This window comes from Numida meleagris, chromosome 25 (genome assembly GCF_002078875.1).
Source record: "Numida meleagris isolate 19003 breed g44 Domestic line chromosome 25, NumMel1.0, whole genome shotgun sequence".
NCBI classification, from domain to species: domain Eukaryota; kingdom Metazoa; phylum Chordata; class Aves; order Galliformes; family Numididae; genus Numida; species Numida meleagris.
This window is the reverse complement of record NC_034433.1, coordinates 3,689,858-3,717,136: the sequence shown is the minus strand read 5'-3', so window position 1 is coordinate 3,717,136 and position 27,279 is coordinate 3,689,858. Positions and strand designations below refer to the sequence as shown.

At 47.8% G+C, this 27,279-nt stretch overlaps 3 protein-coding genes and 1 long non-coding RNA gene across 9 annotated transcripts in view; 2 read left to right on the top strand and 2 right to left on the bottom strand.

Moving 5' to 3' along the window:
- Positions 85 to 6,117, bottom strand: MOV10 (Mov10 RISC complex RNA helicase). Of its 2 annotated transcripts, XM_021377509.1 has the most exons (22): positions 5,841 to 6,117; positions 4,999 to 5,095; positions 4,749 to 4,876; positions 4,431 to 4,669; positions 4,118 to 4,358; positions 3,810 to 3,932; positions 3,546 to 3,699; positions 3,320 to 3,474; positions 3,069 to 3,245; positions 2,842 to 2,989; positions 2,600 to 2,761; positions 2,419 to 2,522; positions 2,152 to 2,249; positions 1,952 to 2,071; positions 1,775 to 1,877; positions 1,500 to 1,623; positions 1,233 to 1,424; positions 1,071 to 1,145; positions 868 to 993; positions 680 to 768; positions 483 to 604; positions 85 to 410 (listed from the first exon to the last, which is right to left on the bottom strand). In XM_021377509.1, the coding sequence occupies exons 1-21, from the start codon at positions 5,972 to 5,974 to the stop codon at positions 490 to 492; spliced, it is 2,904 nt and encodes a 967-aa protein (XP_021233184.1). In that variant the 5' UTR covers positions 5,975 to 6,117; the 3' UTR covers positions 85 to 410; positions 483 to 489. The 2 variants fall into 2 exon arrangements, with proteins under 2 accessions (XP_021233184.1, XP_021233183.1); XM_021377508.1 differs by having other exon boundaries at positions 85 to 604.
- On the top strand, positions 6,109 to 8,204 carry LOC110388350. 2 transcript variants are annotated; one of them, XR_002432856.1, is made up of 3 exons: positions 6,109 to 6,250; positions 6,343 to 6,475; positions 8,077 to 8,204. It is a non-coding gene; the product is annotated as an uncharacterized LOC110388350 (long non-coding RNA). The 2 variants fall into 2 exon arrangements; XR_002432857.1 differs by having other exon boundaries at positions 6,133 to 6,237.
- Positions 8,290 to 17,806, bottom strand: CAPZA1 (capping actin protein of muscle Z-line alpha subunit 1). Its single transcript, XM_021377521.1, has 10 exons — positions 17,699 to 17,806; positions 13,777 to 13,840; positions 13,482 to 13,533; positions 12,646 to 12,709; positions 11,985 to 12,191; positions 11,496 to 11,575; positions 10,997 to 11,075; positions 10,430 to 10,501; positions 9,754 to 9,816; positions 8,290 to 9,214 (listed from the first exon to the last, which is right to left on the bottom strand). Exons 1-10 carry the CDS (start codon positions 17,735 to 17,737, stop codon positions 9,074 to 9,076), a joined length of 861 nt encoding a protein of 286 aa, XP_021233196.1. The 5' UTR covers positions 17,738 to 17,806; the 3' UTR covers positions 8,290 to 9,073.
- The window catches only part of ST7L (suppression of tumorigenicity 7 like), a 31,993-nt gene continuing 21,491 nt past the window's right edge, over positions 16,778 to 27,279 (top strand). For 2 of the 4 annotated variants that reach the window (XM_021377511.1, XM_021377510.1), the window contains exons 1-11: positions 18,078 to 18,279; positions 18,770 to 18,852; positions 19,580 to 19,742; positions 20,241 to 20,295; positions 20,890 to 21,005; positions 22,653 to 22,731; positions 23,028 to 23,182; positions 23,711 to 23,808; positions 24,259 to 24,373; positions 25,982 to 26,054; positions 26,705 to 26,807. In XM_021377511.1, the coding sequence (XP_021233186.1) occupies positions 18,087 to 18,279; positions 18,770 to 18,852; positions 19,580 to 19,742; positions 20,241 to 20,295; positions 20,890 to 21,005; positions 22,653 to 22,731; positions 23,028 to 23,182; positions 23,711 to 23,808; positions 24,259 to 24,373; positions 25,982 to 26,054; positions 26,705 to 26,807 (1,233 nt within the window). In that variant the 5' untranslated portion in view covers positions 18,078 to 18,086. Of the gene's footprint in view, positions 17,287 to 17,760; positions 17,879 to 18,077; positions 18,280 to 18,769; positions 18,853 to 19,579; positions 19,743 to 20,240; positions 20,296 to 20,889; positions 21,006 to 22,652; positions 22,732 to 23,027; positions 23,183 to 23,710; positions 23,809 to 24,258; positions 24,374 to 25,981; positions 26,055 to 26,704; positions 26,808 to 27,279 lie in introns of those variants that run through there. The other 2 variants (XM_021377514.1, XM_021377512.1) reach the window with 2 other exon arrangements.

Sequence of the window (27,279 nt, the reverse complement as noted above, 5' to 3'; positions counted from 1 at the left end):
GCGTGTATGGCATCCCTCTGGATCTCCCCCGCCCCGTGCTGGGCCCGGCTGCTGCCCCTGTGCCCAGGACTCGACACCAGCGTGTTTTTCTCTAAATGTTTATTCCAAGGATACAAAGGTAGGTGTGCTGCGCATAGCTCAGCATGCAGGCTGGGGCCAGCAGTCACAGGACAATTGGATTTCCAGGGCTGTATCAAAAACTGATTAAGATTAAAAACAAAAGAAAAGAGGTTGGTGGTCCCGGGGCTCAGCCCCATGGCCTGAGTCGGGCTCTCAGCCATAGCTGCAGCCCTCTGTGGTACAGCTTGTGGGACCCAGCCCAGCCTGGCCCCGGGGGGGGGCAGAAGGAGGCAGCTGCAGGATGGGGTCAGGCCGGGGGTGCTGGAGCTCCACCGGGCTGAGCTGGGCTCCTGTGGGGACAGCACAGGGCTCGGGAGCAGCACAGGGAGGGCAGCTCCTTCCCGTGCTGAGCTCTGCGTTACCTGGCTGCTAATTGCCGAGGTGCAGGGAGTCGAGGTGGGCAGCAAGGCTGTCCTCCTCAGGGGGCTCCTCCTCGTAGGGGTACCCCCTGTAGCCGCCCTCATCCCGGCAGTATCTGAGGAACCTGGGGACGCAGCGGGGTGTGGGCGGCAGGTGTGGGGCTGCGGGGCAGGGGGGGGGGGGTGGCTGCAGGGCTCACCTGTGCCAGTGTGGGTCCTTGCTGAGCACGGCCGGGTTACCCACCACAATCAGCAGCGCCTTGGCCCGGGTGAGCGCCACGTTGAGCCTCTGAGCAAGGGAGCAGAGTTGGGATTTCCCTTGCATTCAGCTCCCGGCTGCAGGGCACCTGCACCCATAGCAGCTCTGCCGGGGAGCTGGGGGCCACACCTTGGGGTTCTTGAGGAAGCCCAGGCGGAAGGTCTGGTCCAGCTGCAGGTACTCGCTGCAGCTGCGCACGGTGGAGATGAGGATGACGCGGCGCTCCTGCCCCTGGAACTCCTCCACGGAGCCCACCTGGTGTGGGGGGAGTGTGTGGTGAGCGGGGCTGGGGCTCCATCACCTCCCCCAGTGATGTGCGGGGCCCTGGGTACCTTCAGCTGCCTAATGTCTGGCAGCGCCTTCAGCACGGGGTCCTTGGAGGTGAGGGCCAGGCGGATCTTCTCCACCTGGAGTGGACAGGGGACACGCTGCAGTGGAGCTGCTGGGAGGCTGAGCCGCCCCAGTTCCCCCATCCCGCCTCCCTCAGCCCACACCTGCTTCCTGTAGGGAGAGATGATGCCGATCTCCTTGGGTGAGATGGTGGGGCAGCCACGCCGGCCCTGGCTCTGCAGCAGCTTCTGCAGGTACTGGACCACCACCTCAATCTCGGCGGTGTTGAAGAAGGAAGGGCTCTTGGCCTCCCGCTCGTCCTCCCCACACACCCCATGGAAGATGATGGGGAAGCCCTGGGGGGAAGAGTTGGGCTCAGCTCAGCCGCAGCACGGGGGCTCCTCCCACCCCTTGCCCTGGTGCCCCCCTACTTTTCTGGGGAGCTCCTCCCAGGTGCAGTAGAAGTTGCGCACGTCAAGCTCGCTGCCCTCGCACGCCTTCAGCTCACTGTCGTAGAAGAGCTCATTGGGGACCTTGAGGATGGCCTCGTGGGACCTGGCGGAGGTGGGACAGTGTGCAGGGGGGGCCTGATGCTCTCCTCGGGCACGCAGGGCTGTGGGTTTGCCCCATCCCCAGGGCCATGGCACCCATCAGGAGTGGGGTGGCACCACCCGCCCCGCGCCGAGCTGTGCGGCCCCGTCCCCACCTGTAGTTCCAGAGCAGCTTGGTGACAAACTGCGGGTTGTAGCCCTCGTCTGACTTGGCGTACAGTGCGTTGTGCAGCATCAGGCGCTCCAGCAGCGAGGTGCCTGCATGCAGTCAGACCTGTGGCTCCTGTGATGCTGTGTGGGCCCCGTGCTGCCCCCACCCTGCCCTCACTCACCCAAGCCGTGCTGCACAGCCAGCGGCGACCTCAGGATGGGACCCAGCTGCTGGGGATCCCCTGCCAGCACCAGCTGCCCCCCATTGGGGTTGGTGTCCGGGTCCATGGCGGTCAGCACCCCTGGGCAGATGGAGCTCAGTAGGGAGCAGGGAGCCCTGGGCAGCAATGCTGACCTGGGGAGGCACCTGGGGGCCACTCACCAGCGATTGCGACAACACTCTCTGGCTCTACCGCGTGGCCACACTCATCGATGAAGACGTGGGAGAAATATCCCGGGGGAAAGTTGGCCGACACCAATCTGGGGAGAGGCGGAGTGAGGCGGCATGAGCAGCTCTGCCTGCCCAGCCTTCCTCCCCTCACCATCACCCTCCTCACGAGCCCCCCACATCCTCTCCTACTGCACCCCACTGAGGCTGTCCCTGCAGCCGGGCACGAGGCAGCCCCGGGGGCCGTGGGGAGGCCCTGACCTTCCCGCTGTCACCAGCGTGGTGATGAGGATCCGGTAGGGCTGCAGCTGCTCCTTGCTGGGATACACATAGCACTTCTCGCTGTTGTCCCAGTTGCAGCAGGGCTGGAGCAGAACATTAGGTGGGGGCCCTTCTCCTCAGGGTTGTGCTGCAGGGGCTGGGGAGGGGGGCACAGACCTACCCTGACGTCTGTGGGCACGTCCTTGTAGTTGACGGAGCTGGCCATGATCCTGTAGATGTAACGGGGTGCGATGTTGGTGAGGAGGCGCTGGCACAGCAGGTCAGCAGCACTGTTGGATGGGGCACAGGCCAGGATCCGGGCGTCCTTGAAGCATGACCACACCTTGGGGGAGGAGGGGGAAAGGCTGAGCCCCACGGGCCGGGCAGCGGTGCCCTGTGCCAGCCCTGGGCCCCACCACTCACCTGCTTGATGGCCTCCACCAGAGTGACTGTTTTGCCCGTCCCGGGAGGCCCAAAGATGAGGTACGGAGCAGGTCTGGACATCCCGGTGACGATGTTCTTCACAGCCTGGCACTGCTCCTCGTTCGCCTCCAGCTTGCGGTCGAACCACCTGCAGGCACAGAGGCTGAGCTGAGCCCACCCCCCTCAATCCCACCCGATGTGCAGAGCCGCTCCTCACCGCGACTCACTGGGGCTGGAAGGTGCCCGTGAAGAGCGAGTGCTGGCGGGAGGCCGAGGGGAAGAGCACGCTGGCCAGGCCCCGCTGCATGGCCATGGCGGCAGCGCGGTGCTGCACCTGCAGCGGCAGGCGGCTGAAGGTGAAGGTCACGTCGAACTTCAGATGGTTCACAAACTTCTTCATGAGCCTGCAAGGAGCGGGGTGAGCAGGGATGCTGCCCCACAACCCCCCACCCCCAGCCCAGGGGAAGGGCCCACTCACTTGGGGGAGAAGCCGAGCTGGACCCGCTCCAGCTCCACGCCATGCACGTAGCCCTTGTACTGGATGCGTGGGGAGCTGTCCCGCTCGCTGCTCAGGCTGGCAAAGAGGTGGTCGCCCCGCAGCACCGACGGGCGGTTCTCGGCCACGCCGGGCACCTGCAGCGAGGCGTCACACCGGGTCCTCGGGGCTGCCCCCTCCCTTGCGCCCTGCAGCAGTCCCCACTCACGTTGAGGATCAGCAGCGTCTTGTCCTGCACCATGGGCACATCCTGCAGGTCGTAGCGGCGGATGTCCACCTCCAGTTGGATCTCTTCCAGGTGCAGCAGCAGCTCGAACTTCTGCTTGTAGTTCCCGGCCTGCAACGGGGCCTCCAGCAGCGACCTGGGGGCGTGAGATGGGATGTCACCGTGCCCAGCACGGCCTTTGTGAGATGGGGCAGCCATGGGATGTGCGTGGTGTGGGGAGGCGTTCCCCTGCCCATCGGCACTCACTGCATCTTCATCCAGCTGGAGTCGGGGCTGGTCTTGGGTCCCAGCATGATGGTCTCCTTGAGGCTCTTGGGGTACGGGTAGGTGCTCAGGGGGATCTCCTTCTCCAGCTCATTCTTCAGGGAGCTGGGTGGGGGAACAGTGATGCTGCAGGGCTGCGCTCTTGGGGCTGCATCCCAAAGCCCGCTGCCACCGACCCCCCGGCACGAAGCAGCTGTACAGCCAGCACAAGTGCAGAGAGCTGCATCTCTGCAAGCAGAGCCATGACCAGGGCTCTCCATTCAGGACAGCAGTGAGTGATGGATCTGTACCTGACGGGAGGCATTCCGTCCTCGGTGATGACAGTGATGGGGCGCTGCAGACTGGCCTGGTAGGGCTTGTAGGGCGCCGTGGGGCCCAGCTCCCTGGCCAGCTGGCTCTGAGCGATGGCGGCAATGGAGCGCCCGATGCGGAAGGGCCCATCCGGCTCCTTGCTGAACTCAAACACCACCACGGCACGGAAGAACCCGTTGTGCGTGGTCAGGCAGCGCACCTGGATGGGGTACAAACCGCCTGCGAAGGGAGGGGGAGCTGGGGCTGCGTCCTGCGTCCCCGGGGGCAGCGGGGAGCGGGGCCAGGCAGTACCTGGGTGCAGCACCAGCGCCTGGCCCTGCGTCACTCCTTGCTCGTCCACGAAGGAGAGCTCCCGCAGGCGGCGGAGGGGCTGGCAGCGGTGCAGCGTCACGGCTTCAGCGCCGTGGTTCTGCACCCGCACAGTGAACGTCTGCGTCTCGCCGAGCGCCACGGGGAAGCGGATCTGCCCGTTTGCCTGGTCGTACTCTGAGATGATCTCTACCCCATGCTTCCCAGAGATGAACTCGGCCCTGCAGGAAGGGGGCACTGAGGTCTCCCCGGCTGTGGCAGGGGTACCTGGATCCCCTGGGCAGTATCTGGGAGTCTCACCACTTCTTGGCACGGCTCTGCGGTACTTGCGGTCTGGAGCCGGGCTGCTGGTCTGGGGCGGGTGCAGACACCTCGGTGCTGGTTCTGGGCCTGCGGTACTGATCTGCCACCACCACCCGCCTCCTCGCCTGCCAGGAGTAGCCAGTGTCAGTGCGGGCACAGCCCCTCGGTGTGTGCCAGGGTCTTGTTGGGAGCCCACCCCTGGGGGTGAAGGAGCTGCTCCACTGGCCCAGCTCAGGGCCTCCATTACCTTCTTGAAGTGCACGGTCTGCTCATGCACCTGAGCCCGGTGGGACAGTCTCAGAGCATACAGGACGGAGGAGAAACTGGGTATTGCTGTGTCACTCCTACATATAAAGAGAGATCTTCTGGGTGAGGAGGAGAAGGCCGGGCAGGGGTGGAAGGGGGTAAAGCAGGGCCCCTCACACCAGCCATTCCCTCTGCCCTAGGGGAGGGAAAAGGACCAGGGGCTTTCTCACTAGCTCCACTCAGACCTTACAGCCCTTCAGGCTGCTCCAGCACCATCGTGCTGTGCCATGGCCTCTCCAGCTGTGCCCTGACAGCACCCAGGTGATAGGGCCAAGGCTGTGCAGAGGGGCTCGGTGCCCTGCACCCAGGGGCTGACCCTGTGCAGGTGAGGCCCACCTCCTTCTGTGCCGGGGCATGTCCCATGGCGGATGAACTCTGCCTTCGTCAATGATTAACAGTGGTGATGCTGCACAGGGGCCAGCGTGACCAGTGTCAGCGGGGTGAGGTGTGGAGCAGGCGGGCAGTGATGCCCAAGGCTGCGCCCAGGCAGCTACCGGGGGTCCCTGCAGCCAGGAACGCCCCAGCGAGGTGGGTGGCACGGAGGGCACGGGGCAATGTCTGAAGAAGTTGCTCGCTGCGCCCGTTGTGCCCTCCATCCTGCAGGAGCCGAGCTGCCCAGCAGCACCACTCTACGTTCCCCAGGAGCAGGACCCTGTGCTCGGAGTTCACGGGTCCTTGCTGCTCGGAAGCACTCAGTCCTCATCCCACCCCAGCGCGTGACGGAGGAGAGCCCCGAGGGCCGCCGCTGCCCGGCACCCGGCTCCGCAGCAATGCCGCTCTCACCTGGCCCGGAACTCCTGGCTGTAGATGCCCCGCAGCACGTCCCGCCGGCTCTCCTGCTCCCGGCTCGTGTCCCGCAGGAACTGCACGAACTGATCCCCGTACCTCCTCGCCTCCGCCACGCTGAACCGCGGCATGGCTGTGCGGCGCCGTGCCGAGCAGTGCGAGCCGTGCCGAGCCGGGCTGGTTCCGCGAGAGAGAAACGAAAGCGAAAGGGGCCGAGCGTCCCACGGAACCGCCCGCCCGGGGCCGGGGCTGGGGCCGCCCCCGCCGCGCTCCGCCGCCCCCGCGCTCCCTACGTGGCCCGAGCCCCCAGCCCCCGGCAGCGCCGGGTGGGGGTCGAGGCCGGGCTCGGTCCTGTGCTGCCGTCAGGGCTGCGTGGGCCAGGAGGCGCGCCCAGGTGTGTTGTGCAGGTGCGCAGCGATGAGGGGTGTGGGCTCACAGCTCGCACTGCTGCTCCGTAAATAGGGCGGCGGCAGCGCTGGTTGTTTGCGTCTATCTCCAGCTTTCTAGGCTTTAACTCCGCAGCCTGCCCGGGAGGGAGGGGGATTCTCGGCTTGCTCCTGTAAAGCAGCTTGAGGCCCTGGGACTGCCGGCAGCGCAAGGAGCTGGGGTCAGGCTGCTGCCAGTGCAGCTGGGTGAGTCCTGGCTCTGCAGAGGGGCTGTGCCGTGGGGTCCTGGGCACGTTGTGGGAGGGCTCCAAGGCTTGGAAAATGCGGATGTTGTGCTTAGAAAAAGTTACTTCGAAGTCTTTTTGTTAATTACTGCCAACAGAACGTTGGGAATTTAAGCTTTGATATTGTAAATGAGTAGGAAAGAGCTTCCGTGGCCTAGTCAAGCTGCAGTACCCGCTTGCTGTGAGGGGCTGGGCTCAGCCTTTGGCAGCTGCACCAGTTCACCAGTCTCAAGCTGGGCTCAGTTTCATCTGAAACCTCTGGTTGAGAAGAGCTGACAAGTTTACAGATGGGAGCGCCTCTCAGAATGTGTCATCGCTGGCGCTTCGGAGCCTCAGCTGCAGCGTGATGCTGAATCTTGTTTTTTTCTGAGGAGCTGGGCAAAGGGTGAGGGTAGGTGAGTGCTGGGGAGGAGGCTGATGGAGCAAGAAGGGGAGGAGATCAGTGAGGATGGAGAGAGCTGGCCTTACAAGAAGGCTCTCTGAGGATAGAAACACTCTGTCCTCTCACTGCTTAAAGCTAGGACAAGCAGCAAACTACTTGCAAAGTAACCCAGAGCAGGAAGAGAGCGGCCTTGAGGCTGAGGCTGTGCTGGCAGATAAAAGCTCCGCTGTGCGCGGTGTTATCTCGGGGCTCCGTTTCAGCTTTGCATTCTTGGAATTGCTGCAGTACTTGTCTGGATAGGCCCTTAGCCACAGCATCCCCACTGCTGCGCTGCACTGCGCTTCGCCTCCTCCAGCAGCACAGGGAGCTGCTGCAAACGCTGGCGGCAGAAGCGTGCTCTGTCCTTCAGCAGCACTTAGCTGGGTGCAAACAGGGCAGAGCACAAACATTCCTAGCACTGAGGCAGCCTTGCTGTGTCTATTGTGCCTGCCCTGGGATGCGTGTCGGTTCAGAAGGTCCCTTCCGAAGGAGCTGTTTGGGGTATGGTACCATGCATCCAGCGCTGTTTCACAACGTGAGCCTAGGAGGTTAGGTGTTGCAATGAGACTCGTGATTAGCAAAGAAAACCCCCGATCTGTTGTTCTGCCAGGGTGAAGCGCTTTGTTAAAGTGGCAGGACTGGTTTGCAAGCAGCACCACCCCGGCTGCCACCTGCAGTTCTGCCTTCAGTCATCAGGAAAGAACGGACACAAGTGGCTTTAAAACAAAGGCTGGTGTATTTCCACTAGGCTATACAGAGGGTGCCTGCACGATGAATGCTCGGTCTCAACAGCAAATACAAATATATTTTATTTGGACAAAAATTTCTCACAAAGGGCACGTGCTTCCTTTGCGGTATCACTGTGCGAAGCCTGAAGTGCAATGCACAGGCTGTGCTGTCCTGCCTTCGAGCTCTTTTGTGTATTTAAAAAAAATAGGAAGACACCAGCCAGTTTAAAAAAAAACAGAACCTGCAAAAAGGCCCAGTGATAACCAAGAGTAAGCAAGGGAAAGTGAGTGAAGCAAAGGGGTTTCACTCGGTGATGAATCTAGTTGCTAAGTTTTGACTGAGGAGAAAGCATACATGTCTCTTCGCTATCCCTGGCAGAGAAACTGATAGGACTGCTGTTCTTGATTTTACAGAACAAAGTAACACAGAGCAAGCAGTTAGAGCACTGAAGAGATTAATTCCAGCATTCCCCTTAGGTATGACAAGAAACTGGCCACAACGGAGACAAAATGGAAAGGTTATTCCTCCCACTTTGGTGCAGGTTTGTTTATTTTGTATGCTATCCATCCACACACCTGTGATACAGACTTTATGAACCTGCCACAAAGCATTAAAGCACAACATACTTATTTTGCAGACATTTGCATTTTTAATCTAATCCAGTCTCCACAGATCACCAGTGATCCAACTCAGGTGCTCAGAGTTCTATAAAAATGCAGATGTCTGGTAACTGTACATACACAAGGGAGAGGAAAAATGTTCACTTTTAAGGGAACATGGCTCAAATCTTGATTGGGGGAGGGGAAAAAAATGTCCCTGGAAGAGCTGGCTGTGTAGGGACTTCAGTAATGGATAATGTAAACTCATTATATATGGTAAAATCTAAGCCTATGGGCTTTTGCTTTGTGGAGGTCAGTAGTAAGGATGCTTGGGAGCACTTACTGTGTCTTGCATTTCTTACAACTTGCAGCATGGTGCCTTGAGCTGTTGGCAGATTTGACAAACTTACTGGAGTACCTGGAGTGCTGTACACAGGTGAAGGAAATACTCTGCACCCTCAGATGTATTTATAATAGGGCTTCTCCAGCTAGGCAGTTTTCCAACCAGTACAATTAGTGATTGAAAACAGCTATACTTCTGAACCATGAGTGTGGTTTAATTAAAATGACCTATCAGTATATGCAATCACAAGAGGAAGCTTACGTGGCAGGAAACACAAAACACAAAGACAACGCTATTTGTTCCACAGTTCTGAGGCTAGAAAACCTGTCAACTTTGAAAGCCCTACAAATACGCTGCACTGGTTTAGAAACCATCTACTTGGCATAGGACCACATTTGGGTTTTTTTTTGGTTGGTTTGGTTTCTTTTTCTTGCACACAAACATTTCATACAGCTCCTTATCTCCATGTTAAGCGTTCTGCATTTCTTTGCCAATCTTGTAGCTGAGGATTTTGTTCCAGTCGATCTTGGTGCGGGTGACAGGCAGCTGCCGGCGTAAGGCTTTGAAGGTGGTGTCTGACATAGTCTGGTAGTTCTCGCTGATTGCTGTCTGCAATAGCAAGTAGATTCAGTTAGGGTAGTGATGAGATACTCCGAAAAAGCATGACTGTTAAAGCCAGAAAGCCTGTTCTACAAGGGGAATGCACGCTACAAATTAATAATGCGGTTACAAGTGTGCGTGCAAGTAAAGGGCTTCTACTGAACCCTCTTGTACATGGCAGTGTCTCCTTAGGTGTCTGACTGACTCGTCTGCATCAAGTCTCCTTCCAGCACGCAGGCTGGGACAATGTAGAAACCTCTCACACATTTCCTTCTCAGCACTTTTACCTGTCCCAGAGGAAAACATTTAGACTCAGCCACTCCCCTTCCATCCTTGTTCCAGGCATCGTTTGTAACCCTTTAAAATAGCTATGCAGTAAACTTGATTATAATTACACGTAACTTTACAATTAGATTCTGTCAACTATAAGCCCTTTTCTAAGCAATTCCCACAGCCAACACTAGATTAAGTCAGGAACAAAATGTGAAGTCAATTTTCATTTAACTGCAAATAGAGATTTAACATATTTAACAACCACAGATTTTTACCTGATACTCATTTTCTGCATTTTCTATTATCTTAATAAATTCCTTCGCTGTCTGAACATCGCTCTGCAAAGAAGGGGAAAAAAAAAAATGCACGTTTAAAAAATAACATAGGCAATGGATGGCTTCTCACATGAGAGGCTGAGTACAGACACAGTGCATGACATGAGATGGAAGCTGCTGATATTTGTAGCTGGCTCCTCCTGCTCACTACAGATATCTCAGTGGAGTTCAAGATAGGAGGCTGAGCTTGTGCTCGAAACTGAAACAGGACTGCACCCTTGTGAGCAAAAGGCAAGTAGACCTTCATGGTATAGGGTAGGGATTTTGACTATTGCTCCCCCTGCTGTGCTACAGGGCTACTTCTTTTTCCCTTAGTATATTGCCTTTGTTCCCATAGCATGTATATAGGAAGGCATATTCTGCACTCTTTAAGTGGCACTCATAAGATAAGCAGTCCGATGGAGATTGTACTTTCTAATATGGTCTTATTTTAAGCAATTAGGAATCCATGTTTTTCATACAACCAAAAAAAAAACCCACCCCTAAAGCTACACTGACTAGTCACCCTTAAATTAAACTCGATGGAATGTAGTCATACAAGCATACACTTCATGAGATGTTTAAGAAATAAAATAGCTGCTTTACTTTTGAAAAGAAAGTGTTTTGGCATACTTACTGAAACCTGTACAGAGTCCTGGATATCTTTGTGACTAACCAGTTGAACGTTACCATCTTCATAATAATGAACCTAGACAAAGACAAAATGCAGGTTATCATTAATACTCATTTTATAATCCCTAGAGCCCCCAAATGCTACCAGAATGGCACAACAGCTTTGTTGTGCCAGATTTCTCTGCTTACGTGGAGGCTAAAAGCAGGATGGATTTTCTAAAAGGTTTCATTCTTTGTCAAGACTGTTCAAGATTATGTTAATGCAGTAAATGCCTAGAGTTGAAATAAGAGCAATTACATAAAAAAAAATATAAAATCATAGAATAGGTTTTAGCCTGATAAAGTCAAACACTTGGAGGCACATATATATATGCTATATAATAAATCACAGCCCAGGCTGTAGACTACGTCCCAAACAGTGAAACTTTAACAATTAATTTATTGAATTGTATAGCTTAGTAATATCTTGACTCCAGAGGGACACTTGCTAAATTTCAGCATCTCACTTTGAGCAAATGCATTAGTGTAAGGCAAGCAGTTTTTCCTGTTATTGCCAGACAATGCAGCTCACCTGGATCTTGAGCACTGCAGCCACCTGAGCTGTTGGTGGTGTGATGGTAAACTTCCATTCTGATCTCCAACGACCATTCCTAAAAACAGTGGAAGCATGAAAACTGTATTTGCAGTAAGTGCTAACAAAAAAAAAAAAGCAAAATTAACATGAACAACTAGTTCCTGCTGTCCTGTGATCCGCATTGAAGTGCTTTATATGCCAATGTATTCAATTTCTGATGCACACATGCATCTTTGTTACAGGCTGGCTCCAATGTACTTCTGCTCTGGAATATGTGAGGAGTTATCTATTTAGCCCTGCTAGTTTCTTTTTCTCTGGGCTGGTCGTTGAGCTATGACTTAGGGAAATGCCTGGGGCTGGCAAGGAAAAACAGACTAAAGATTGAGAACCAGAACCCCTTGAGAAGCCAAAGGCAACTTGCCCTCTGGGGCAAGTAGAGGAAGGGTTTGTTTGAAGACTAGGAAAGGAAGAAAATACTCTGCTTAAGTAGTCTTACCAGAAATTTTTGGGCTGGAATTGATGGCTCTCAATACAGGCAATAATTGTCTGCTGTCCATCTATAGATTTACCATAAACCTGTATTCAAGAAAAAAAAAAAGTTAAATTGGCACAAGAGCTGAGGAAAACCACTTGCAATTTCTGTTCTTGGCAGCACTGTGGACGCTTCCTATTGAGGTACCTCATTGGGAATGTGTGCCACTAGTTATGCTGCCCAGTACTTACACTTGCAATTATGTTCATATAATGCCTCCTATTCTTTAATTGGAAGTGTTAAGGTACTTGGCAGTCATGAACATGAACAATAAGGTCTAATAAATCTTTACGACTGTGTGCATACCAAGATTATCCACACCCTTTTTGGAATCTGTTATTCCAAAATTAGCCAAAACCCCAGTGAAGGCAGAACTCAAACAGTGCAAAGTCTGCTCAAGGTACTGAATGGCACGGAGCAAAGACTGTCAGTGAAACAAGGTGGATACTCAACAGTGCAGAAGCCATTGGGGTAATGATCTTTCACATAAGCTCTCAGTGCACTGTCGCAGGCATCTCTCCATTGTTTTAAAGCTGATTCTGTGTCCTCGGGCTGGGGGTCGCTAGCTTCTTTCCTTAAATGATCAAACTTAAAAGAGATTTTGTTTCTTGGGTCTAAAAATCTGCCGTTGCCCAGATCGCCGTGTTCTGTGATTAAGACCTGAAAAACAAGAAACTGAAATGAATACCCTCTTATGCTGCTATAAACGTGAGACCATAGGAAAAAATAACACTACGAATTCACTCCTGTCAGTAGGAACTGTGAACATGTAGTAATGTAAGGAGTTGTAAGTAATCTTTAAATAAACAGCAATCTTTTATCATTCATACTTGAACTTTGAATTGAAGTTAATTCCAATTGACTTCAGTGTGGAGCTTTAATTAACAATGAATTAGTCACCAGGTAGTAACAGGCAATGCTCTATGGCAAGATTTTTACCTCTGCCTCTTATACAAGAACAAAAACTTGGTAATGTAAGGATGATGTGGGGGGAAGAAGGAAAGATGATAACTTGCAGGTAGAAAGAAAATCACAAAGATCCTGATAAAACAAAATACTTATTGCTTCTGTGTAGTGCAGTAACACAAACCTTGAGTGTGAAGTTTTTCCTTACCTGATCATCATACCCTTCTATCTTCACCGGAGTGAACTGATCCATGTTATACTGTGCAAACGCACTGTTAAGAATGAAGAGCATGAAATTTAGCTGTACATTCACATTTATCTTCACTTAGGAGTAAGTACGTGGTGTGACTCACACTACAGGGAAAATTGCAACTTGCAAATTATACACACATTGATAGCTATAATAATCTGGGTCTAAAGCCAGGCTTATTTAGCGATGGTCACGAAAGTAAGGAGTTCAAAAGTAGAACAGAAGGCAGCCTGAGGGAAAATGGGCAAGCCAATGCAAAACAGGCAGCAAGGTAAACAAAGATGAGTAGACTAATATTTACAATTTCCTTCTGTCAAGACCTGCTGACTGATGTGTCACACAGATCTAAATAAAACATCAAAAGCCCTGCATGCATAACATGTAGACACCTTCTGATGAGACTGCACAAGTAAACAAGACATCCTGAAAGCATTTTTTGAAGGCAGCTTTTCTTTAAGTTCTGGCTGAGGTCTGCTCAGAACTTCAGGCTTCACTTGCTTACCAAATCATGCTTCAACAAGATCAGCCATTCTTGCTGCTGCAGAATTACCCTTTTTGGCAGAGTGCCCTCCTGTCAGTTATATATGGCCTCTACACCACAAATTCCAATTTAAGCCTTCTGAAAAGAATCAGCCATGCCTTTCATTATATATTTCAGTGGGGGATAAGGAACTACAGCAGATTGCACTCAATAGAATAAATGGCTTCCTTTGTTACAGGATGATGGGTGTAAGTCAAATTGCCACCACAGAGAGGCATATGCTTTATGGTATGCTTGAAACATGAATACTTACTGTGCTGCTCCTTCCCTGAGAAGATTGTCATTGTTAAGCAATAACCGGACATCTGGAGAAGGGAGTGTTCAGATTGGTTACTGTATTTTTAATCAAACGTTTCTCTAGTTTTCAACTATACAAACATAAGCATTGCTGATTACATCGTTTCATTAAGGGTCAGCAGTCACAGAATGGCAGCATGCTTTTCCCTGCTTCTACTTGACCTAAAAAGCAATGTATCACGACACAGCCACAGCCTCTCATAGTGGATGAGACGTGAATAAAATGCTACCAATGGCTTTTCTTTACTTACCATTGAATACTTCATTGAATTCTCCAGGAGGGGCGTGAGTGATGAATTTTGCAGCGATACGCACCTGTTGAGGCAAAAACCACTTACTGAATTCATCCATACTGCAACCTGCACTGAAGCAATTCAACAAAAAACCCAAATCCAATAGTAATTAAGTGTCAGATTTAGGGAGAAATCTAGGTGTGTGTTTTCAAAGCAGAAACCATCAGCCTCATAAGACTAGGTATTTTTTTCAGTGCAAAGAGCAGAGAAACTCCGAAGATGCTCTGCAAGAACAGCAAACTCCACTTGGGCAACTGTGAAAATGGGAACTGTTCAACCTCCACAGCACTATTTAAGCCTGCATCAGAGGGGCAATATTGTATGCAAGTGTGTATATGTGCACTGATTACACAAACATTTAGCTTTTCATCCATGTAGGAAGATTAAGTGTCTGTACTCAAACTTTTAGACCCTAAACCTACCTGGAAACGGTGTAGGAAACCTGTTTAACTTCACCCTGGCTTATGGATTCATTGCTGAGTTTGTCTGGAGCTGAGCAGGGATTCATTACAGGACATCCTGGTTTCTTGTTATCGATGCCATGCTATGCTTTCAAGAGTTATTGTCTCTTTGAAGTCTGTGGTTAACAAAAAGAACTGGAACAACTCCATGCAGTGTACTAGCTTTTCTGGCACGTGTTTTCTCAAGGACTACTTGCCACCCTTCTCTGGCATCTTACTCCTTCCCTTATCCTGCAGCAGTCTTTTACTGGAAACTGCAGCCCAGTCTAGCCATGAGCTGTCACTGCAGGGAAAGAATTTAGGCATCTGGAACTGTGATACAATACATAAATGAAAAGGCCAACTGGAAGGAAAATACCCAGATATCTGTGAACTCTGAGGCTGGAAAAGAAAAGGCAGATCCCTTCTGAAAAACAACAAAACTGCATTGTACCCTAAAATCCCATATACAAGTCTGGGATTATTAGAATTTTGGAGTATGTATGTATTCACCTACTTCAGCAGAATTACTGCCACAGCTGGAAAAAACCTTGCTTCTCTCACGTCTGCCACGCTTTAATTAGAAATAGTTGTTTGTAACAATTGTCACATAATGATTTAAAGCAAGCCATGAAAGAAAACAAGCACCTTTCCAAACAAAGGGTAAATTGCCTTATTCCAATAGTATCAAGTAACAACTCTGCCTTAATTGGACAGAGCTTCAGATAAAAAGAGATTGTTTTCTGAGTTAGAATCTATTTTGAAAACCGTGTGTTCTTTATGCATGAAATAATTATGCAGTATGAATGAAAAACTTATACTGAAGCTTTTTTACTTAAGTCGGTAACTTGTGTGGTTCATACAGCACAAAATGTAGAACCATTTTCTCATGATTTCCTGCTTTTAAATAAGGCTGATAAGTATATAACAATCCTAACAACGTCGTTCTTATTGTGTGAAACTTTTCACCATCCAAAGAACTGTAATTAGGATGTACTGCTTCACAATCTTGTTAGACTTCACTATTGGAAGCTCGGATGATGACAAAGATAACCCAGCAGTAATTAAGAGGGATGCTTCTGTTTCGTATCCTCTGTGGATTTCACTGACAGACAGCCCTGAAGGGCTGAAACACTCTGGAAATTATACCATACCATGTGCTTTGCTAAGGAAGTGCAAGTGTAAGCATCAGCACAGGCGTATCAGACTGCACTAAAGCATTTGCAGATACAGTACTTGGAGCTCATGTACCACTTCATGCCAAGATCCATTGCAGTGGGAGGGCTGAGCTAGAACATGCACTGCAAATTAACTCTCCAGATGAACAGATTACTTTTTATAAGGTGCTCAACATACGGAAAAGCAAGGCCCCCTAAAAGCCATAAAAATGATTCTCTGTACACATAAGGAACAATGCTGTGGCTGCAGAATCGTGCTCTGTATGGTATAAAAAGGACCACGGTTTTAGGAGGTGGACTTACAGGTCTATAGTTTCTGATAAAACATATCCTTATGTGGGGGGAAAAAAACAATAAGCATTGCGAGAGGGATTTTTAGTCTTCCACATTCCTCTGCCTTGGAAGGGTGTGTAAAATTAAATCAACGTAGAAAAGACCTTGCATTTCACTCGTGTGTCCTCACAAAACCAGTCACAAAGCAAACGCTGCCAGAGAAAACCGCTCACTTTTTTAAAGCAGCCCTCGCATCAGTTCTACTGTGGAGCAATAAAATGCAAAGCATTCACATCAGACCATTGAAATCAGGAGCACAGCGCAAGAAGCAGACAATGGAGAACTTAATCCTAAATGCCAAGCGTTTGAATCACTATTACTTGTCGTTTTTTAGGGCTGGTTTGTTTCAGAGCGGTGTCAGCACAGTGGCAGGAAGTTCTTTTGCAGAAGCACGAAAATAAGGCTTTCTGCAAGCCGCCCCACTTCCTGCCCATCGCTGCCATTTCAGGTAGCTCTGCAGCAAGCTAACGACGCTGACTTCCTTTTTCCAAAATGGGGAAAGTTGCTGAAAGGGAAGTTGCCCAGCTCTTAGGTAAAGCTGGCAAAATGGCAGCAGAAAGAAGTTAGAGAACACATTGCAGCAGGCCTGGCTCCCTAGCCCAGGCTTTCCTCAAGTAAGGCTTATAGGGATGGGAGGTGTGAGGGGATAAATTAATTTTACTGTTCATTTGATTCTCAGTTTCTTTGTTTATTAAATAGATGCTGTAATAAAGCTCTGCTGCATGTTTCTCTTCTTAGCATTCTCACTTAATATTCATCATTGTTTTCTACCAGCACTGGGCATGGAGCTACTTAGACTGATTCAAACCTGCCTGTGCCGGGACATGAAGTCAAACAAAGGCTCCTGTTTCAAGTGAAATCCTATCTACCTGGACAAATAAAATACTAGGGCATATGCAGTGCGAGATGCATCTTCCTGAAGGTGCTGTGAAGGATCCACAGATTTCAGGGAATGCAGTGGAAAGAGGAAAAAGGGCCCAGCTGACTCCAGTCCTGCAGCACTGACTCTCATTCCCAGACTGAGTGCTAAGTTCAGCTATGGCCATTAACAGAGGTGTTTTAACAGGGACCTGGCTCTACTTTCACCTCTGTTAACGACCTGCAAGGTTACCAAAGGCAATTCACTCCACTTCCTTTGCTCTCAAACTTGCTAAAGCTTTGTTTTTCATTTTCATTTCAAATGCAATGATTTCTGTTGTAGCAGCCAAACGACGGCAGGTCAAGGACCTGATATAGCACTGGAGAGATTTCAGTTCCACAAGCATTCTGCTCTGAAATATTCATTTCAACGCTGCCGCTGTGCTCTAACACATCGATGGCCGAATCAAACTGTAAGGCCCCGCCAGCCTCCTTCACCGTGGGGTCACCGTCATTAAGCAGAAGCGGGCAGCTGGAGAGGAAAATGAAAGCAGCTCCGTGCTCACACGATCCCTGAGGATCTATGAACGCTGATGTCCCACAGCAGAATCTCCAGAAGCAAAGCCAAAAGAGTGACACGTGATAGTTTTACGATGCAAGTAAGAGTAGCTGTGGGTGTTGCTTTTAGCTATGGTATGTGGGTAAGCAGTGGCCATAGGCTGCCAGATTTTCCTCCGTAGCAACTCAGTGCTGCTTTTAAGACAGCAATTTTTCCCTATTCCTACGTCAGAGGAACAATCTATTTATCTCCGCTTTTCAGTACGAGCGTTTCTCTCCGCATCCCGTCCCCTCAGCACAGCTCTGCACCAAAGCAATGGAGGCGGGCGGAGAGCTGAGGCCGCGCGGGGCTGCGTGCGTGGGAACGGAACGGGTTTCACAGCGCTGCGAACTGAGTGGGCCAGGGCAAAGGGAGGAGCCGAGGGGCAGCCCCTGCCCGCTGTGGGGCTCGCTGGGCTGGGCCGGGCCGGGAGGCAGCAGGGGGCCTGCGGGGCGGGGGCGGCCGCTCCCTACCTTCTCCTCGTCCGACACCCGGTCCTCGAAGTCGGCCATTTTGGCAGCTCTGGGCCCGGCCCGGCCCCGCGCGGAGCATGCCGGGAGCGCCGCACTGGGCGCCGTCTCTGGGGCTGGACCGGAAGCGCATCTCGCGCCATCTTGGCTGCGGGCAGACGCCGCGCGGCCGCCATCTTAGAGGTGGGCGCACGCGGGAGGGCTGTAGGCCGCGAGGCCGGAGCCGCAGCCGCAGCCGCAGCCGGAGTTCGGGGCCGCGGTTTGGGGGGTGAGCCTGGGGAGGGGGCTACTAGTCGGAGAGACGCCGCTTTCGAGCCCTGAGCTCCGCGGCGAGGCTCCGCCTGACCCTGCCCGTCCGCCCCGCCCCTTCCCGGTATCCCCCGCGTTGGACATGGCGGACGGCTGCGGGAGCGGGCGGGGGCCGCCATGCCCCGGGGCGGCCGCGGCTCTGCGGCGCTGGGAGCAGCTGAGGCGGCGGGCGACGGCACCGTGGGCCCGCGGGCTGCTGGCCGTGGCCGCCGGGCTCGGGCTCTTCTACGCGGCGCTGCGGGTGCCGCTGCGGCTCCGGGACGGCCTGGCGGCCGGTGAGGCGGGCGGGGAACGGGGCGGTGTAGCCCGGCGGGGCTCGGGACCTCCCGGCCGGGCCTAGTGCCCCTCGGAGCTGCGCTGTCCCCGGGCTGTGGTTAACCCCCGGTCAGCGTAGGGAGAGAGGACGGCGTTTCCTCTCCTGTGCCACGAAGGCCTTGAGAGAGATCCGGACAGCATGTTGCATAACGCAGCACGCTTCGGGTTTAGGTTGCAATGAAATAATGCCCTAAAAGATCTCGTTGCTTCCCGGTGCCATGAGGCGGTTGTTAAGTGACGTTCGTATTTTGGCAAGAGTTGTGTAAATAGCGAACTGTCACAGAAATACCAGCAGATAAAAAGGATTCTAATAAAGCAACGTTATCCATACAGTCCCAAGGGCGCTGTTGTACTATATGTGCGTGTAATGTTTTGTACAGTGTTGTTCAATAAAACCCCCTTTGTGCGTTTCAGTTCTCATTAAGCTTTGGTTTTTCTGTCTCCCAACAGTGACTGTGTTCTTAAGCACTTTGACTCCAAAATTCTACTTTGCCCTCACAGTGACTTCATCCTTTATATCCGGACTGATATTTGTAAGTAGGCAGCTCTTTTTTCTTTTTTTTTCTGCATTTTCAGCACCACTGAGGTGGTTTCATTAAGGGAGAATGCCGTAGACTTCCGTGGTCAGACTCTAGAGGGTGCCTTTGCGCTAGGAAGGAGCTTGTTACTTAGTTTCCTTCCATATGTATTCTAAATACTTTTTAATTCTAAATACATGTGTGTTGCCTGAGCCTAGAGAAAGTAGATTGCGTGGGTTTTAAGGGACTCAGGCTTGTTTTGAGGAGGTGTGTGTCTATTTGTATACACGTGTATATACACACGTAAATATATAAACGATTTGAAGTGTACATGCAAAGACAGCAGACATCTATGGAAAGAAAATACCGAGATGTTTATATCTTGTAAAGTAGGGGGTTAAGAGTTTAGCTTCCAAAAACAGTATTCTGGTGTTTTGTGCGTGTATTAAGGTATAAATATCTTACTGTCTGTAGTGTAACAATAAGACCTGGGGAGAGAGGAACATAATGAGAGTAAAACTTTCCTTTTTTCAGTCCTTCCCATGTTGTGTGGGTAATCCTGCGCGACAAGACAGTCCTGAAATAGATAATTACTATTAATTTGTAGCTAGATATATTCTGTCTGTAATCATTTGCAAGGGGATGTCCTTGCTCTTTGCAATTTTCTCTTCATCCCCGGTGTTTATGTCGGAATGCTGTCGCCTATGGAAATCTTGGGTGCTTTTTTTTTCTCCCGTGGCAGGTATTTGAGTGGTGGCATTTCCGAAAATATGGCACGTCCTTCATTGAGCAGGTATCTGTGAGTCACCTGAGGCCTCTCATTGGCGGTGGTGTGGAAAACAGCCCTCCAGCACCAGCAGCGTTCTCAGCCGGAGAGAATGAGGCAAACAGGCAGAACATGCCAGGTGATTGCTAACGTGTCCCAACAGTTTTCATTCGGCTCGAAGGTGACACTTTCAAATGAGTTGACTTTTAGAGGGAATTTGCTCTGCACTGGTGCTTGTAATATTTGGAGAAAGGCCTACATCTTTTGGTGTGTGTCGTTAATAATGATACACTGAATTAATTGATCTAAAACATTGTTTATTTATTCCTTTAGGAAATAGATTACGTGCTCAGCTAAAACTGTTTCAGTAACTTTAGATATTTGCTATCCTAAAGATGTGCAAGTAAAAATTGCTTGGATATAAATGGCACTTTTTAATGTCCAGCAGTGGTGGGCAGCAAAAATACTTATGTGACAGCAGAAGTTTAGGGAGGTGGGAAAGACTGTATGATTATGGTCAAGTTGAATAAATCTAAAATTAAATAGGCTTTTAAATTGAAATTGCATTTTCACAACTGCACTTGAAACTCAAAGTAGTATTGCTTGTGCTCTTAATTGAAAAAGTACTTTTTTTCAGAATGCAAGATGTGGCGAAATCCTCTTAATCTTTTCAGAGGGGCAGAATATAGCAGGTATTAACCATCTTACTTTCCATTGCATGTTTCTAAAATTAACTGGGAGCCCACTGCAAAGCTTGTACTGGTTGTATTGGGAAACAGCTGAGCCCTGCAAGATTATAGGGGTGATTGATGCCAATCCTGTGTTTAAAAGGCACCTATCCAAGCTTTGACAGTTTCAATGTTAAGAATGCAAATATTATTGTAAATATCATTTTTTTTTTGAGAGTAAAGTAGGAGAAAAATATTCCCGGAATTATTTTCCTCTTCTCCTCCATGAAAGTCCTGGACTTACAGCTGTTAGTGTTTTATTCAGAGATTGAGACAGTGATCCTGAATCTTAAGTCTCTCTTCTGAGAAGATGCAGCTGTATTTTAAATCTCTGTGTTATTTTGTTTCTTGAGAAGGAAGTTGATTAGGACTGCAGGATCAAGATTTTTTTTCCTTGTGCAACCTGTTAAGATTATGGAACAGTAGTACTTGAAAACTTCTGATTAGTGGCTCCTGTCTTTTATTAATAAAAAATTTCTGTACTACTTGTTGTTAAGTGCATCAGATACCTTCCTTGGCATCAGCATTTCCATTTTACTGACATTTCTCCCGTTTAAGATACATGTGGGTGACTGGGAAAGAGCCTCTTACCTACTATGACATGAATTTGTCTGCTCAAGATCATCAGAACTTTTTCACGTGTGATACAGACGCCCTTCGGCCTTCAGATACAGGTACCTGTACCATATGCATAAGATACATAACAATTGGGGGATGTAAAATGGATATATTTAATGTACTTGGAGGTGGCACAAGCTGTCATGTCAGATGTTTTGTGAATTAGCCTGTCTCTACTATGCTGGAGGTTTAATGTGTGGATTTGGGAAGAAGATTTTTTTTTTTTTTACCTTGTGCTTTCTTACTAAAGGCTCTCAGGATCCTGACATATTATTAGAACTCACTTGTTCATTACTTTTTTTTTTTTTACAACGCAATATTGAAAACGTGGACTGTTTTCTCAACAACCAGTCAAGTGATCTCATTTAAACTTTATGGACAGTGCCTTCTCCATTGTTTTGTCATCGTGTTCCCAATGTTTAGTGAAGAAACTGCTCTCTACCTGGCTATTGTCAGACTAGCTCCTAGCTGTTACCAATTTGTCACGTTCCGGAAGCGTTACTTGTCAGCTCGTTGCGACGTTTTTGATATGAATTATGTATTTCTCTTTCACAAGTGGAGTGTATTGTCTCTCTTGCTAAGCCAAGACTAATATTTTGTTTCCAAAAGAAAACTCAAACATTTTTCCACGTTATTCTTGCTGGACAGCAGAAAGTTTTGTTCCAAAAGAAACATGTATAGATTCTTCAGTTCTCTTATCATGCTTTGAGATAGGCCAGATATGTGATTCCATGAACGTAAGGTTTTGGAGTTATTTCAGGACTGTTATTTAGTGTGAAAGCTGTTACACCGGCACAGATAATGGTAGCTCTAAGCATGTTGTCTGTCTTTTGCTAGAAGCTGACTTCCAGTTTGGGATTCCCATTTTTCCCCGATGGAAGCATTCCTTCAGAATTTCCCCTAGATTTCCAACTAAGGGAAAGGTTTAGAGATGCTGCATTCCATTTGTTTGCTCTTCATCTGGCTGTGATTTTGAATTCTAGTTGTAATTCAGATTTCCCTTCTGAGTAGAAAGAAGTCACCATTTTTATTTGTTTCCTAGAACACTTTCTAATAAGGTGATAACTATTGTGTATATTGAATTGGCCTTGTCTTGTGGCTTTGCCACTCGAATATACTTTGTAAATTTAAAAGGACATTGTTTAACCCTTTATGAACTGGTAGTTATCTAAACACTGAAGTATTTCGTAGATATGTGCAACACAGATCTCAACTCTATCGCTGTTTTCTTGGAGGTTCTGTTTGAAAGCATAAATTAAAATTCTGTGCAGGTCTGTGCAAGAACCTGTGTTTAACAATTACTCCTGCCAAGCTTTCAAGAAGTCTTGGGAAATGTTTCCAAAAGCTGTAGTAATTTAGAAATTGTACATCTGTCTGGTTATGTAAGCTGTCTTTGCTTCTCAGTGTAGGAGTTTTTAAATGGTCAGTGAATAATCTTCCTGATGGCGTCGCTATCTTAAATCAACTTTGTGACACAGTGAGAAGTTGCAAGATTCTGCTGCTTTCGATAGAAACTCTTGCTGACATTGAAACGTTTATTTCCTTAGAACAGTTACAAAGCAAAGAGGTGTTTGCAAACGCAAGTGAATGTTAACACAGAACCGAGGCGTGAGCAGCCTATATTGCCTCACCTTTTCTGGTTTGCTAGCAGATGTTTGCCAGCCTCTGTGTATCTCACCAGTCTTTACATGTTTTTGCAACAGTTATGCAGAAAGCGTGGCGAGAGAGAAACCCTCAAGCCCGGATTAAAGCAGCGTATCAAGCTTTAGAGTTAAACAATGAGTAAGTTTAGATTATAGACTCCTTTGCTTTATTTCTAGACTGAAAAATTAAATGGAGCGAAGCCAAGCACAGTGTTGGTTTCTTATTCTGGTCATAATTAGCAAATTTTCTCAAAGTTTGTATTTTTCTCTAAAACTGAAAAGTTTTGTTTTCCTGACGCTACTTTAGCGTCGCTCAGAGAATATTATTGTAGGTTCACATAAGTTTAAACTGCTTCTTTCTGGTTCTTCTGTACTGATTCAAAAATAGGGTACTTTGTCCCTCAGAATGATTTGTGGCTTTTTGCCTTGTTACAGTTGTGCCACTGCGTATGTTCTTCTCGCAGAGGAAGAAGCAACAACTATTGTAGATGCTGAGAGGTATTTTAAGCAGGCTCTGAAAGCAGGAGAGATGATTTACAGGAAGTCTCAGAACTGCCATTCCCAAAGTCCCCAGCACGAAGCACAGCTAAGTAAGCACTTTTGAATCAAAGAAACACTTATTTTTATGTGAGCAGCAGTGTAAAATTGAAGTTAGAATTAGTGATCCTAGTTTGATTTCCAGTTTAGTGAGGCACTTCTTACTGTTTCAGTATGCTTATGCGTGGTGTGCTATGTGATCAGTTGTAGTACCTGAATGAATCAAGAAAGTGGCAGTTGTGCTGTGTATTCACCATAGGTTGTCTTCCAAGGCTTGATGCATTGTGTTTTGGACAACTGGGTAGATAGAGCAGGCTAACAAATCAATTAGCGTTTGTCCGTGGCATCTTCTGTTATCACAAAAAATGTTTTGGAAAGAAAACAGGTTTTTTTTTTTTGTAATTTAACCTGTTTAAAAGTTGCTGGCATTGGTCTAGATTGGCTTTGGTTTGGGACAGCGGTAGTAACTGTTCTATGCTTTTACATGTGACTAGGAAAAAAGCTGTAGGATTTTTGGTGTGTTTTTGAGGGCCAGGAAGGACTGAAACTGATGAGTCTATTGTTTTTGGTTTTTTAATCAGGAAGAGACACCAATGTACTGGTCTATGTGAAAAGAAGGCTGGCCATGTGTGCAAGAAAACTTGGAAGAATTCGAGAATCAGTAAAAATGATGAGAGATGTAAGTAATTAGAAAAAAAAATGGAGTGACTGTTGTCTCTCTTGTCCAGTTTGCTTCATGCCTGGCTTATGAACTACTCTGCCAAAATAGTTGGCTTTATACCTCATCCTAATTTTTCTTTCCCTTGCCCAGCATGTATAATAGCTTGCTTTTGTACAGGAAAATATTACTGACCAAATCAGTTCACTATGGGAGATGTGCAAATCTGAGCTGAGAGCATGACTGAATCTCGGTATGCTAATTTTCTAGTAGGTGTATAGAGGAAAAAAGTGATGACTTTAAGGTAGGAATGATGCAGATTTTTTCATGCTGCTTCTTGTCAGTTTCTAACACTGTGAAAGAGCAGAACGTTGAAAAAGCTTAAATTATTCTGCTGATTTTTATTAAATATTCGGGGATTCAAGTGAATTTCTGTATGTGCCTTATTTATTTCTCTTTTCTGATTTTCAGTTAATGAAAGAGTTTCCACTTCTCAGCATGCTGAATATTCATGAAAACCTCCTGGAAGCTTTACTGGAGTTACAGGCTTATGCAGATGTCCAGGCAGTTTTAGCAAAGTATGATGGTAAGTGATATCTGTTGGGAAATGTTGGTGGGTTTGTGTAAGCCTATAGGTGAACTGGACAAGGTGTGCCTGTCTAAAAGCAGATGTCTGCCCAGTATCTCATCTTTTCAACTAGATTCTTATAGCCCTCCAGAGTGTGGACTGTTTTTTTGTTGTTTTTTTTTTTGAACTGTGAGCTCAAATTTAGTCAAGCTGTAAGCCAGTACACACTTTTTAAATTAACTCTAATTCATGAAGAGATCTTGGAGCTCACTTTGCCTCAGCTCAAGGATTATTTTAATTTTTTAATCTCTTCTGCATCCGTGCCTATGCCTAATTTCATCAGCCTTTCTCAGTTTAGCACAAGGCCCCCTATGTAATTGATGTAAATGGGCTGAACAAGGTAGTTTTCCCTTCTGCCGTGTTCCAGGCTTGGCTTCATAATTCTGTAATGCTGAGGTTGCTTGTCAGAGATTATTAGTGACATACATGCATATTCCTTGCCAGAGATTAGTGGTATATAAGCTCTTGTCCGTTAATTGGCAGCAGTTTGCTTTCACTTTCCATCTGAACTAATACATTTCAGGTGTTGTACAACTCTAGATAAAAGCTAATAAAATGTGAACTTCCTTCATAGCTTCAGGGAGTTAAGAACATCATGTTTTTGCCAAGATCCTGCGCCTGTTGTATGTGGCCACCCCAAAAGCAAGCTCCTTTTATTTGATTGTCTGTGTTCTTCTGTGTGGGTTCTTATTAATTTAACAAAATCATTTGCTTTTTTCCCGGTGCTTCATTGTTAACATCAGAAATTGTGACACTTCCTTAAGAAAAGGTTTCTGATTTTTTTTTCCTAAGCATCTGGAAAAATGAGCATGAGCTTCAAACTCTCTGTAGCCTCCCTGTGTTTTGCTTGGTACGACAGCCAGACTTCTAGTAAGTGATGGACAAGCCTAGGATGGGATTTACAAAAAAAAAGCAAGAGCCATCTGACTATACACAACATGGTATTTGGGAATTAGACCCCAGACTTTGTCTGCTTTTAAAGTAAACTTGTACTGTGGAGTGCTATCCTTCCAATCTATAATTGTCAGCTCAAACTTAGCCTTGCATGTTCTACAAAACCTATAACTAATAGATTTTTTTTTTCCTGTGTAACTGGAAAAGAATGGAAGCTGCATTTTCTGTAAGATTTGTCTACCTGTCTGTAACATAATTTTTTGGTCAGCTTTTAGATGGCCTCTCGTTTTTTGTAAAACTCTGTGTTAATGTTACAAATTAGGCAAAGATTAGAAGCTTGTTTTAAATCTTCCCGAGTTAATCCAGGAAAAACACACTGTTCCTAAGCGTACATTTATATATGCACTTCTCTTTGAGTTCAGTTTCAGTCTTCTGTTATGTTTTAGTCACTTTACTGCCTAACTACAGCTCTGAGTTTTTAATCTGACGCTGACTAGTGACCAGAAAGACGGCTGCGCAAAGAAATTCAGTGTTTATAGACAGAGGTGGAATGTTCTGGATGTTATGTTTATTGTGTGGTGTACCAAAATCAAAAATCTTTAAGCTCGAAGGAGGTCGATTGAAAATGTTTGTCTTGCCTTAAAATCTTACAGCTTGCTTATTTTATCACAGATATCAGTCTTCCAAAATCGGCGGCGATATGTTACACAGCAGCCCTGTTAAAAGCCAGAGCTGTTTCAGAAAGGTAAGCAAGCACATCTGAGAAAGCAAGGGTTGGTTGCTAATCTTGAATTAAGCTGTAAAATATGAATTAAAAAGGTCTAGACTCAATATGTAATATATTTCTCAGAGCGAGTTATGCATATTTATATACATGGTTAGTTATGTATAATTAACTATATAGTTAGGTATAGCGAAACATAATTTTAAGAGTCCGTAGAGTTAACACAGGTGAAGATGGTTCTGGAAAGCCCATGCACACATGTACCTCTGTATACATCTTGTTTTCAGTACCTTGCCTGTGGCATTCAGCAGCTCTTCGCTTTGTGGATTGGGTGCTAGGTGATAGCTGTGGTTTATTGGCATTGCACTTGGATTCTGGTCTGTTTCAGTGGCTGATTCCAACTTTACCTCCCCTTAGCTGGTGTCCTATCAATCTCATGAAAGATACGGGTGCTCAGTCACCCTGGGAGGTCGACATGAAGTTTCAGAAAGTTTAACATATCTTTGCCCCGTGGGCTTGGATGACAGTCAAGATACTTAAACTAGCATGAACATTTGCCTCCGTGAAACAAATCAGTCAGTTTTAATGAACTTCAAGCTTATACAGCAAATAAACACCTGGTTAGTGTTTATTATTTATTACTTCTGTTCAGTATGAATTTTCCCCTTCAGGTTCTCCCCAGAAACTGCCTTCAAAAGAGGGCTTAGTACAGCAGAAATAAATGCTGTGGAAGCAATTCACAGAGCTGTGGAATTTAACCCTCATGTTCCAAAGGTAAGAGGTAATTTTCTATTGGACCACTTCATTGTTTTTTGAAAGTAGTTGTTTTATATTATCATATTGTTTGAGCCCCATATTTTCTTGAAGTTGATTTTTAACTGTGGCCCTTGAGTTACTAAACAGGCAAGTATTTATACCATAAAGGTTTCTTGTAATAGGTTATGCTCAAATGGTTTTGATTTAAAACAAAAAAAACCCTCAAAATTGTCTAACTTGTTGGAAACACCACTAATGCATTTCTGAAGGCTTTTCTTGGATAGGGATAAATATTAGGAAGTGTAAAATTAGACATTTAAAATCCCTGTAGCCAAATTAAGCTTCCAAACAATAACTACTTGCAGAATTTCAAAATGCTTCTTAACGTCATGCTTAGAAGCCAGGCTCTGGAGCTCTGGTTAGTGATAGAGCTGCCATCATTGATTTTCTTCATTTTTAAACAAGAGTAAAAGCCAGTACTAGTACATGA

Coding starts and splice junctions, on each gene's coding strand:
- MOV10 (XM_021377508.1), bottom strand. CDS start 5,974: ATGCCGCGGTTCAGCGTGGCGGAGGCGAGGAGGTACGGGGATCAGTTC. Junction 3,933..4,117: donor GACGGAATGCCTCCCGTCAG/GTACAGATCCAT, acceptor TCCCCCACCCAG/CTCCCTGAAGAATGAGCTGG. Junction 994..1,070: donor CAGACATTAGGCAGCTGAAG/GTACCCAGGGCC, acceptor CCCCCACACCAG/GTGGGCTCCGTGGAGGAGTT.
- CAPZA1 (XM_021377521.1), bottom strand. CDS start 17,737: ATGGCCGACTTCGAGGACCGGGTGTCGGACGAGGAGAAG. Junction 13,534..13,776: donor ATTCAATGAAGTATTCAATG/GTAAGTAAAGAA, acceptor TCCCTTCTCCAG/ATGTCCGGTTATTGCTTAAC. Junction 10,502..10,996: donor CTGCAGTGCTCAAGATCCAG/GTGAGCTGCATT, acceptor GTCTTTGTCTAG/GTTCATTATTATGAAGATGG.